Source organism: Telmatherina bonti (genome assembly GCF_933228915.1).
Source record: "Telmatherina bonti genome assembly, chromosome: 5".
NCBI classification, from domain to species: domain Eukaryota; kingdom Metazoa; phylum Chordata; class Actinopteri; order Atheriniformes; family Telmatherinidae; genus Telmatherina; species Telmatherina bonti.
The window spans coordinates 19166712-19179628 of NC_136623.1; the positions used below are offsets into that span (position 1 = coordinate 19166712).

A 12917-nucleotide genomic window follows, 5' to 3' on the forward strand; every position below is an offset into this window, starting at 1 on the left:
TCTCATCTGTGGATCAAGCTTGAATTTTTGTTTTTAATTCCCTCTAGTTTTTTTTTCTCTCTCTGCATTTACTCTTACCAAACTTTTGTCTCATTTTCAGCCTGTCTCCATATCAGATTTTCCCTTTCCACACAGTGTTTTGTGTTGCTCTGAAGTGCTATCCTGGACTCTCTCATATAAACACTCCTTCCTCCCCTTACTTAATGTCATTAACAGGTGGCTGTCTAAAATAGATGCGCACACAAACAGCAAGGCTGTCACAGACATGTTTTTAACCGCGCTGGCAGGACTGTCATCGTGGCAGCAGACCACCCTGCAGCAGCTTTCCTCACTGATTTAAAAATTCAAACGTGTGGAGAATGAACAGGGTGCTGTAGAGAGCACGAGTTGCAAGCAAAGTCTGGGGGCAAAACAGCAGTGGCACACTCACATTTAATCATCAGCAGTGGTAACCAACCAGACTGCAACACCCCCCTCCTCTCACCAACAACCCCAGCCCCTTTACATTCATTTTCCATAACTCTTATGTACCTCAGTTCCGCCCCTTCTCCTCTCTCTAACTCTCCCATCACCACTCGGCCCCTCTATTAAGTTTCAAGCGTCTCTTCCTCCTCAACTGAGCAACACGCACTAAACAGGTCAGACTTATTCTTATTTTGACTGAGGTGCATTAGTCTACTGTCACTTTCTTATGCCTACATGTCACACAGGTGCCGGTGGGTATCGTTGCTTAAAAGGGTGGAGAGAATTCCTGATTTTTGCATAATAAAATGCACTTGTGTGCAAACCTCTACTCTGCTTGGCTTCCAGTGGATTTTACAGTTGATGCACCTTTCATTTCCGTTGCATTATTAGTCAGATACACAAAACCACGGCTTAGAAATTGTTTATTGCAAAGAAAGTGTGTGTGTTGTTCACCTTGGATTTAGGCTACTTAGCCCTAGACCACCAGGAAGTTTATATGAATGTAATGTGATCAAGGTTTGTAATTCTATACCTACTAATTTGGCTGTCAGCAGCTGGATTCTTGATGTTCTTCATTTGCAGTCAGTGCTTTGTGTGTACACTAATGTGTGGTTGCTATTTTAGACATTTGGTTCATCACATGCGTCTACTCTTTATTAGCTTTTAATGTAACTGAAGAAAATCATTTAAACCTTAATTAATCATAGTACAAAAAAAATGTAAAATGTGGAAACACATACTACAGATATTTCTTTTCTTTAAGAAAAAAGAGAAAATTGGATGACAGGAACACACAGAAAGGTATGACAAGGGCGTGTTCACAGCTGTGTTGCTTCATCTATTTACATAACAGCACTCTGGAAGTTTTCAAAATTGAGATAAACGAGCTGAGTTAAAAGAGTTAAGAAATGTTTTCTCAGTCTTGTTAGATATGGGATTTTAGTAACCTCAGGCTCTGTTCAAATTGTCGATCAATTTAGATTTTTTTACCCATATGTAAGTCATGCTAGATTTTTTTAATGACAGTCTGAACAACGCAGATCTGACTGTTTTAAGTCTGACCGAGGCCAATTTCATATGTGGTCCTAAATCAGTTACATATCTGATCTGTTTCAAAGGGACCTCAGTCTAAATGGTCATGCCACATTTTAAGTTGTGTGTGGTTTTTTTAAACTTTTTAAAAATTTGGAATCACATAATTTCATTATTGGACAATATCCATGATTAATTTAATAAAATGAAAGGTTAATCTTTTTATTTTTTTAAATAAAAAAGTTTTGACAAGTTATACAACTGAAGCAGACCATGGTATGGAAGGGTAGATCTGTCATGTTAATAAAAAAATAAAAGAAAAAAACAACAAAAAACCTTATCATGGTAAATAAAATGATAGTTTTATTGTAAAAGCGTGAAACGTATCACGGTATGACTTTATAGTATTATCCTATATCATTTTAATTTCATTCTGCAGAAGACAAGGTCATAGGCATAATCAGTCATGGATGTTAACAAAGCAACACACACATACGTGCACTTGCTCACTGTGTGCAGGCAGGTAATGTGTGTTGCTCATAACTATCCCACATTCCTGTGTGTACAACAATATATCAGAGTAAAACAATTAATTCATGACAAAAAGTACAGAAATGTTTGTGCTTGACAATAATAACTTCCATAAAATGTATTTTGCTCCAATATTTCTAGGTTGCAACAACATCCACATACAGTACTCTGTGTTTCATATTCTTACAATAAAACTTATAATGTTACAACATGGTACATTTTAACAATAAACTGACATCATAACATGATACTTTCACATTTTTACAATAAACTATCAGGTTATAATCTTATAAGGTCCAAATTTTATTAAAACTTGGGTGACAGCTCTATACTTCAGTACCATGGGATGGTTTGTAAAACAAACAAACAAGCAAACAAAAACAAAGAATGAAATCACAAAAACTGAATAAGAAAAGAAATCTTTAATAAATGTTTTTTTTCCACCTCTACCAGTTTTCTTTCATTTGGCTTCTTGCAGCTACAATAAAAGAATGACTTGTGATGTCTTTGCCATTACTTTTCTTGCTACATTGTATATTTTAGACAATTATTATTGCTATGAGAAATGCTAATTGTAAGACCCTTACATGAACTCTACCACAGAAACAGGTCATTTCCCCGCAAACAGAGCCATCTGCAAGCTAACCATCCACAGAGGATTTGTTATTATTATTATTATTATTATTATTATTATTATTATTATTATTATTATTATTATTATTATTATTATTATTATTATTAATAATAATAATAATAATAATAGTAATAATAATAATAATAATAATACTTTACTTTCAAGATAAGATCATATCCAAACAAAACTATCTTAAACAATAATAATGATAGCTAGTATCGGCAATAACAAATCCTCTGTGGATGGTTAGCTTGCAGATGGCTCTGTTTGTGGGGAAATGACCTGTTTCTGTGGTAGAGTTCATGTAAGGGTCTTACAATTAGCATTTCTCATAGCAATAATAATTGTCTAAAATATACAATGTAGCAAGAAAAGTAATGGCAAAGACATCACAAGTCATTCTTTTATTGTAGCTGCAAGAAGCCAAATGAAAGAAAACTGGTAGAGGTGGAAAAAAAACATTTATTAAAGATTTCTTTTCTTATTCAGTTTTTGTGATTTCATTCTTTGTTTTTGTTTGCTTGTTTGTTTGTTTTACAAACCATCCCATGGTACTGAAGTATAGAGCTGTCACCCAAGTTTTAATAAAATTTGGACCTTATAAGATTATAACCTGATAGTTTATTGTAAAAATGTGAAAGTATCATGTTATGATGTCAGTTTATTGTTAAAATGTACCATGTTGTAACATTATAAGTTTTATTGTAAGAATATGAAACACAGAGTATTGTATGTGGATGTTGTTGCAACCTAGAAATATTGGAGCAAAATACATTTTACTATTTTCTTTGGCACAAATTTTTTTATAAGCAAGTGAACCATAAAGCAGTATTTGCTCTATATGACAATAGTTTTCATTTCATTTTCATTGCTCTTATTATTTGTCTTCTTGCTTTTAATATTATGTTTATTATCTGCTAAGACATTTGGATTGGGAACTTTATTTACTACATTGTTGCTGTCTGCTAGTAATAACAATGATAATAATTAATATGTATCAAATAAAATATTAAAGGACAATACTCTGAAATGCCTTCCAAATCAAACAAATTTGAAAAAAAAAAGGGTGAAAAAGGAAATTCAAACATACAAACAAACAACAGCAACAAAATAAGCTAAAACTTGCAGTGCCCCCCCCCCCCCCCCCACCACCACCAGATTAATCATTTAGGATTTGTCAGAATTTGGATGCTTCAGAGCTATGGGTTTCTATTTTGCAAACTGTCAAACGCTGTTATGATTATGCTGAAAATACTGTACGTGATGGACTTTTGCTAAGAGGGTTCATATGTTGTGCTGCCTATTTAAAACCCCTGATGCTGTCAGAGCAAAGCTCTGAATTAAGTGATCCACCAACTGTGTGTGGCCTGGTGCTGCATCTGAGCTGGCCTGGCCTCCTGCCTTCACTTTGTGACCTGTTGGACTGCACAGCACAGTTAATTACCTCAGCCCCCCCCCCCCCCCCCCCCCCCCCCCCCCCCCCACAACTCCACTCTATCAGAGGGTTCAAGGTTGAATTATCACCTCTAATGCACCTACACCATTGTGTCCAAACTAAGGAAAAATTCCTGAGCTCTTATTTTGGAATAATAGAGACAACTTTATAAGTTGAAGCCCAACTTCACTGTAGATATAAAACATGCAATAATGGTTGCTGATTCCCAGAGATAAACAGAACACACTCTTCCGGGAAAACTAAAGATGGGTGGTCCCGTCTGCTACTGTGGTATTGTCTTTCACCTTGACCCTAAACCAAACCACTCTCTTAACTCATCCTGGCCACTTGTTTCTTCATCTGAAGCAGAACGTGCCTTTCAGGGAAATGCCATATGGCTTTTCCATTGTTGGCTGAGAGCAAGTCATATGGTTTTATGGAGGGAATAGTGTGGACACTGACAAAGCTGTTGGAAATAAAATATTACCATGGTGATGAAAGGATTTTGCTCTGGTGAAGCATATGCTGGCTGCTCTTTCATCTTTCTGTTTCATCTCTCTGTTTCATAGGATTGGACAGAAAACAGACTGGTTCTCCTGGTCCTTACCTCCGCCTCATCCCATCTTATTATTACCTTACTTCATCCATCCCCTACATCACTGCAGATCTATTCATAGCTCTTTTTGTCTAATTTCGGCGTCCAGCCCACTTATTTTTACTGAATCCTTTGACTCATTCACTCATCCGACACAGCACAGCTGTGTCTCTCAGTTTTTTAAATATTGGCATAATTTCCCATCCTGCAACCTCTTTTCTTTTTGCATCATCTTTCCATCTTGTGCCATTAATCTTTGCCCTGAGTGTCCTGTCCTATTGCTTGGGCGTCCTGGCTTCTTGGCAGAATGTGGTCCAACTTTTTTGTGCAGCAGGAAGAGGATGGCCGTGTGGGGATGGCAGGGGCTGGGCAGAGTGGGGGTTTAGGTGGAATGAAAGGTTTTAGAGGACAAAGACGGACCAACAAGATGAGTGACAGCCAGGAGGGAAAGATCAAGCTGGCTTTCTTCATATCTATTGTTGGGGTGACGCTAACGATGTTGGGCATGGGGACAGAGTTTTGGGTGGAGCTGGCCCAACCGAAGAATTTCAGTGGCAATCAGACCTGCCAGATGGCCCATTATGGCCTATGGAAGGGCTGCATCCGCACTCTGTGGGTGGCTGACATAGACCCAGAGAGGACAAGCTGTGGCCCCGCTGAACTACCTGGAGGTGAGATCACTGGCTGTTGTGTGTCAGTGTGAATTTGTGTTCATCTGTCTTCGCTGTCTGGAAGGTGAGCAGCAGGGAATACGTGCGTCTTTTTCCTCTGACTGGCTTGTGTCTGCATTGTGTGGCCATGCAAGGCTGCCTTTAGGCTGCCTTCATGACATGCACATCAGTGTGTTAAATAGAGAGAGGTCAAAATATACTTTTGAGAGGTCTCAAGTTGCTGCCATCATTAAAGAAACATGTACAGTAAATGGGGAGGGGGTTATCAGCTACTGTGATGAATATTCTCTGGGAATATCCTTACATCTGTATCTCCCTATATGTGAACTTACAAGAGGTTGCGTTATCTTTAGTGTAGATAAAAATAATTTTCCTTCCTGCATTGTCTCTAAAATTCCGAGCAACATATTTGATCTAGATTTTTTGTTTTGTCTTTCTTCCCTTGTGAATCTGTGCACATCGCTATAAACTTGCGAAGGAACAAAGAGAGGATAGTTGCGTATGTGAAGCTGACTTCAAACATATGTATCTGGGTCATCCTATAGATAATGTGCAGATTGGCTCATTAATGAAATACGATGCTTGGAAATGCATCTAGTCGTAGTTTATCTGGTGCAGCTTTTTCAGTTGAGATCCTATTGTAAGAACACAATGAAAGTGCAGGAACCATACAGACTATATTAATGATACACTCTTATGATTAGGCATTGTTAACATCAAAGTTATGTTTTTACTGGTTCCCTAATTATCTTTTGGGAGAAAGGGGCAGACCACAGGTTTAATGTGGCGACAGGAAACAATGTTTAGAGCAGTGATAGCTCCTTTATAAAAGCTCTTTATTCAACTTGACCGGGACTGGGTTCTTGAGAGCGTTGATTATCTCCCCAGTGACCTATTTCTGTCTGAAAAGGAAGTCCACAGATAGAGAGAGACAGGTATTGGGAGAAAGAATCACTGAGAAAATTTGCTGAGAGGAAAGCCTCCTCATACTGTAGGGATACATTTGCCTTCTCATACATACATCTATTTCTCATAGACTACTTTGAATGATGTGTCATGACTTTATTTTACTTTCTAGTTAATCTTTCCAGATTTGCATCTCTGGTTTCCAGAGAAGCCAGTATGTTTCTGACAATCTGCCTCACACGTTTAATCACAGTTGGCCCACACCGCCTGTCACAGATGGCTGTGAGCCCACCGTGTTTGCAGAAAAACAACTGTTTTTTCCATCCCTGCTACTCCCTTTCACGTCCCTGTTCACAGCGCCTCTGGCTCCCATCCCAGGCAAAGTGCGGCCTGCTGATGCTGTGTCTGTCATCTCCAGGCCAGTGATCCATCTTAGCTGCCTCTGGAGAGGAACGTGACGGCTCAATAATTATAGTCTCAGCAGGGGAGCGAGAGGAAAATCAGTTACTCTGATAGCACAAGGTGCTACAAAATCAGCAGGCTGGTAAATGGCGGATCTGCTTCATTAGAGACGGTTTGGGGACGTGCTCAAGCATACCTGTGTGAGGGGTAAAAGTGTGCGAACGTGTGTGTGTGTGTGGATATGCATGTGGTCATTTTGGACCACATCAGTTTCAGTTGGTGAATATCATCACTATGCGCTTGTGAAGCCAAGTGGAATCTGACTACTTCACAGTTTTTGTCTAAATATAGAGAGGGGGAAACGAGGAAGAAGGACAGACAGACTAAGGGAGAGTGTATGTCTAATGCAGTATTAACCAAGCCCTCTGTGTTCCCTCCCCCTGCTGACATCTCCCGCTCCCCTCACCTCCTTTTCCATCTGTGGCTCCCCTCTCTCTTTTTCTTTGCTCACCACCCCTCCATCTGCCTGCGAACCACTCCTCCTTTTCCCCATTATCGCATCCTTTGAGCCATCCTGTGTCCCCCTCTTTTTGCTCACCCCTTGCCACATAATTATAAAGCATCTTTATTATAATACCCCTGTCCTTTCTCTCCTTCCCCCCTCTGCCATCTACTCTTGGCATTTTTCTGTCTCTCACCATCTCTGGCAGCACCATATGTGCAGTGCAGGAAAATGTGTGTACGTGTGTGTTTCTAGAGAGGTGTGTGTCTTCGGGTACTCAAGTTAATGCTTAACTCTTTGATGTAAATAGGAATGATGCCTAGAAGGACAGAGAGCATGGATGCATAGCAGGCACATCAGAGAAGACCAGCAGTCATCCATATAGGAGTGTGGGCACGAGTGTCTAACTTTGTCTTATTTTTTCTTTGTATCCACAGAATCCAACTGCACCTACTTCAAATTCTTCACCTCTGGGGAAAATGCAGTCATATTCAAGAAGACGACAAACAGGAGTGAGACCACATACTTACCCCTGCACTTTTTGCTTTACATGCAGACAGCATGCACACAGTTATATCAGCAGCAGCTAATGTCTAGAAGGATTCTCACTGGGGTGCTCACAGGACCATGATGGTGGTTTTTGTACATTTTAGCTAATTAACTTCCATGCCACCCATTTCCAATCCAAACCATAAGCCATTTGACTGATTAACGTGTTTGCTGCAGTTGCCCAGGGAGCCGCTTGTTTCACTGCACTTTTCAGATAAACTGGCAAAAGCTTGATTACTTATGTCCCCTGAAGTAAGTGATATTTATCTTTCTGTTAACATTTTTCCCACACACGCTTTTGAAAGTAGCAACATGAGGTACTGATTCAAGAGAACAAAGCACAACATGAACAAACAGTGTCATGCTATAATTAATTCAAACCAATATCTGGTCTTGATAGGTGCATTTTTATTTATACAGGTGTAGATTAACAGCAGTAACTGACTGGAAAACAGTCTGAAGTTACACTATTAGTATGCTTATGTGTTTGTTTTTTACAATGCTGACAGGCTGATGCTAAGCTAAAGTGGTGAAACATATTTTACATGAATGATGATCTGGTTCGCAATAGTTTACTAGGCCGGGTTTTATACAATCGTCACATTTTTGACATACCTAATGTGAAGTCATTTGGAAGAAGAAAATAAAGAGATTTTTATCAAAGTGATTTAAAAATCTGCATGAACAATTTGTCTTTTCTAATATTTTGATTGTCAGTATGATCAATAATATGTAAATCTTCCAGAGTTTCAAACAAAAATGTTTCCATCTCAGCTCAGTTCTGTTTTTACTGCCGCCATTTTTCAAGTCTTTCCTGAAACTCATCATGTCACCAAATCTTCACATGGTTCAGGCATGCGCAGAGAGAACATCCACCGCTGAAGCAATCCAAATGAGTGCATTCATGGTTTCTGTTTTCTGTTTATTAGATCATTAAAAGGTTTAAACTATACGCCTTGATTGAAAACAGTTTCTGATTTAAGCTAATTGGACAAGCTGACATGTTAACATGACACTTTAATTCCAACGGGACATTTGATTGGATCAAATGCAGCTGCTCGTGGTTGTGGCACACGCCAATTCTGTTTTGGATTTATGGGAGTTTTAAAGGTTCTGTAAGGAGATGGTGGTGAAGAAGAAGCACATTCATCTCGTTACTGTCAGGTTGAAGTTTCCTGGTATTTTGGAAATGATGATGCAGACTAAGTTTGCCACGTCAGAGCTTTACATCCAGATCTGGCAAAGAGCATAGAATAATGTTGACAGCACCCATTTGGGTTATGAATGCCAGTGAAATGTTTTAAACAGAGTGGATATTAGCAGTGGCATAATTGGTATTTAAACGTAAGCAAAAATTCTGTGTAATTAGTCAGAAGTCAGAATAAGATTGTCTGACTCTCGAAACCAACCAGTTTCTGTTCAGCACTTCAGAAAAGCTTTGAAATCTTTCTGTAGGTTTCTTGCTGCCAGTTTCCCCTACATCCTCCTTCCTCTTCATTCTATGCTCTCTTTTGCAGATCTGAATCTAGGAGCAGCTGTCTTGGCTCTTCTAAGTTTGACGATGATGGTGATGGGCTCCATCTGTATTGCAATGTCCCTCAGCAAAGGAGTGGCCTTCTTTCTCAAACCAGCCTCCTTCTGTTTCATTTTGTCAGGTCCGATCTAACTTTTCTCTCTACCATCGCACAAGTTTACCAAATATTTCTAACTTTGGCATACATTTTTACAGGACCAAGATTAAAACTTTCAACATCCTCTAATGTTATGGCTTTATTTATTTGTGCAGGTGTACTGGTCCTTCTGTCCATTCTGATTTTCCACCAGTCTGTATTGGCCTTGCTGTCCAGTGACCACTCTGTACCTCTACACCATGAGCTGTCCTGGTCTGTGGCCTGCGTGGGCTCAGCGGGAGCCATTCTCATTTTTGGCGGCTTCCTCTTCATCATCCTCTCACTTCCTTTTAGTCCTTGGCAGAAATGCTTGCCACACAAGAATAGCACCACCTAGCCCCGAACTCTGAAATATGCATTCAGTCTTCGTAAAGTTAAAGAGCAAGTAAAAAACAGCTTGTGAAAGCTGTGACTTTAAGCTTGCTCACATAAGTCACACTAGGTCTTAATGAAATTTATAAAGAGGACTTAACATTTACAAAGCACGGAAAGGCCTCTAGAGTAGATTTTACAATATGTTTTATCATTATTTTTTATTTAGTATAACATAGAGGGAGGTACAGAACTTCCGCTCATTCTTCAATGATGGATGGTGTGTTTACTTGAACAAGTGTCACAAATAAGCTTGTTTGCATGTCAGCAGCTGTACCACTGCACATATATTTGATATTTTTAGTGCCATACTTTTCTGTTGATTTACTTTTAAGACTGTATCATATAAAAGCCCAATTTTCTCAGTACAACAAAAATAACTTAAGAAGCAACAACTCGATAAAAAAAAAATGTGCTGTGCATGCCGTTCAGGATGACACATGAACCATTTTAATGAATTTACTGCAGCCTCTTTCATATTACCTGGTAAAGTTACATGAGAAGAATGTCAACATCAGTCTGACAGCACAGATGCAGTCTGTACAATATCTGACTGTGCACAAATGTGAATAGATCTTTTGAGTGTGCAGAGATGATGTTTGTGAATGGATTCTCCATTCTGCCGGCCTGTATATTGCCTTCCACTCAGTTATTTTTGGATATGTCTAAATACATGTTGAATTTATTTCAACATAAATCAGTTGTCAGTGGACATATATATCAGGTGCCCTCCCAACACTGATATGAGTAAAAAACGACAACAACAAAAAACAATTCAATATTCCCAGCGTACTTTATTGATCATGTCCTGACTGTTGTCATTCCAGGACATTAAATACTGTGACAACCTAAAGCCTTTTAAGGCTCGGGAACATTTTGATGGTGTTCTAGGATAGGTCAAGGTCATTAACTGCTTCATATCACAACTCCATTGTGTGTGGATAAAGACACTGAAATATACTGTTTCAGTGTCACATTGACATGCACAGGCAACCTGGAAAAAGATTAAATAAGGGATGCTATAAGATGCTGTTTGCTTCTAGCAAAAAGTACATGAGCACCTGTCAGGAGTATTTACTCAAATAAAGACACAGATTCATTATTTATCTACAATTGTAGTTAAACTTTACCCTGTAATTTGATGGTCATTCTTCTCTGGATGAAAGCGAGTGAAACTGAATTATGTTAGAAGTACAGTGTGCAGAAGAAGTTAAACACATTCAGACAGCTCTAACTCCCTCTGTGAAACGTTGTCATTCATGTATGACTAAATTTATTAAGTTATTTTAAGTTACTTAAATTGTGATGTCTTTTAGATGATTGTGGCATGATATAATCAGGATTTTATTAGAGCTGAGCAACAGACTGAAAATGCTTTAAACATTTTGTAAGTTGATACATTGTCTTAATGGGTTGTTTTTCAGTCACAATTTAAAAAAATTAAACAACACAACTACATTGTGAATGTGTGCAAAGACAACAGGCAGAGATCAGAGGTTCGAGACGAGGCCGGTCCACTGCAATGAGATTATTCAATAACAACTGTCAAGAGTTTATATGTGAAAACAAAGTCTTTTTTATATAACATGGATGCTTGGCTATACTTGTCCGTTCCTTGTAATTGTTGCTTCAGAATTCAAACATTTTGTGATGTGGGGATTAATGATAATGATGATAAACACCATGGTAGTGGTTAGAAAATGTATTTTGAGGCTACACTAGCTCCCTCCTTGCAAAGTTTACATTAACTTTGGCATCATGCGCCTAGTAGTTACTTGGTTTAAATATTAATTATGTTTTTTTTTTCTTTTCCATCTATCCACCAGAACTTCGTCCTTATTTTGCAGGACTCTTCAACTCGGGCCCTAGAGGGTCACTGAAAATAGATATCAATCATTGTTGAAAAGGTCTGGATTAATTTAAAAAAAAGTTTATTCTAATTTTCCCACAATATAACTTTTGAACACTGTCTTTGATAAATTTGAGGATTTTGTCATCATTTTGCATTTATTACATGTCTACTGCAGAGGCTGAGTGAGGTGTATTAGATGGATGGAATGTGAATTAAAGCAATTGTGAGAACGGATTATAATACTTACAATATAATACTATTTACTATGATGGACTCACTTTTTATGATAAATTCTGTACATAAAATTTGTGTGCTTTTGTTTCTGTTTACTCTTTGTGGTAACTGTCTCCATTATCTTTGTTACATGTATAGTTAAATTGTATTTTCATAGTTTGACTGTTGCTCTGTTTTTCACTGTGCTTTTCACTATGCTCTCATGTATGCAGTATCTGGCACCTATTTTGTTAATTATTAAACTGATTTGACAAGAAGTAGCTGCCTTCTATTGGTATGCTGGTATGGCACCTTGTCCACCCTACAATCTGACATTCACCCATTTTCACCCGTTCATGCTGTGACTCCTAACCTCTCTGCCAAACACCCCCATCCCCCAGAACAGACCCTCTATAATTAGGCCAGAGCTCATCGTAATGCATTTCGCTTCAGAGGTTGGGAAACCTTATCCTTGAATTTCAACAATGTGCCCCCCAGCCTATCCTCATACCTCTGTGCCCTCTCCAACCCTGACCTCACTGCGTCACTTTCCCTGCTGTCTCCAGGGGAGGCCAGCAGGTCACTACTCCACCACTTCTCCATCTTTCCACCCCACACAAACAACTGACTGATAAGCTTGAAAATAACCCAACAACTAGTCTTGAAGGCCGCTCGCTAGACAGGACATGGAGATGAGACACTGACATGCTCACCTGCACCCACACATACTCACATGCTTCCAAGTCCCAGTGGGCAGAAACTGAATCCACATGACACACTATCCAGGCTGTATATTTAGCCATTAATAGTTTGACTGAGGCTGTGTGGTGCTCAGGCACTATATCTGCATAAATGGAAAAACGTTTACTAAAATTTTGGATGGAAGACCAGTAGATTACAAGTGTAAGTCAAAAAAGTGGAAAACCCTAATTGGCATTTTTATTGATTTCTTTTCAACACATTAATGGTTAATATAGGATGAGAAGTAGCTCTTGTGTACTAAATTTGTCCAAGGTTTGATTTGGCAGCTTTGAACCTTGAATCTCTCATCACAGCTTCGCTGTTACTGTTATTACATTGCAGTAGGT

General features: G+C 38.7%; 1 protein-coding gene across 1 annotated transcript; it reads left to right on the plus strand.

Annotated features, from left to right (window-relative positions):
* Positions 1 to 531: 531 nt before the first annotated feature.
* cacng6b (calcium channel, voltage-dependent, gamma subunit 6b) lies at positions 532 to 12107 on the plus strand. The gene is made up of 5 exons (XM_079240298.1): positions 532 to 638; positions 4667 to 5363; positions 7611 to 7685; positions 9240 to 9377; positions 9509 to 12107. The coding sequence occupies exons 2-5, from the start codon at positions 5000 to 5002 to the stop codon at positions 9727 to 9729; spliced, it is 798 nt and encodes a 265-aa protein (XP_079096424.1). The 5' UTR covers positions 532 to 638; positions 4667 to 4999; the 3' UTR covers positions 9730 to 12107.
* The last annotated feature ends 810 nt before the right edge of the window (positions 12108 to 12917 follow it).

Excerpts from the sequence above, each read along its gene's own strand:
- cacng6b (XM_079240298.1), top strand. The coding sequence starts at position 5,000 with ATGTGGTCCAACTTTTTTGTGCAGCAGGAAGAGGATGGCCGTGTGGGG. Across the intron at positions 5,364-7,610 it reads CCCCGCTGAACTACCTGGAG|AATCCAACTGCACCTACTTC; the intron begins GTGAGATCACTG and ends TTGTATCCACAG. Across the intron at positions 7,686-9,239 it reads CAAGAAGACGACAAACAGGA|ATCTGAATCTAGGAGCAGCT; the intron begins GTGAGACCACAT and ends TCTCTTTTGCAG.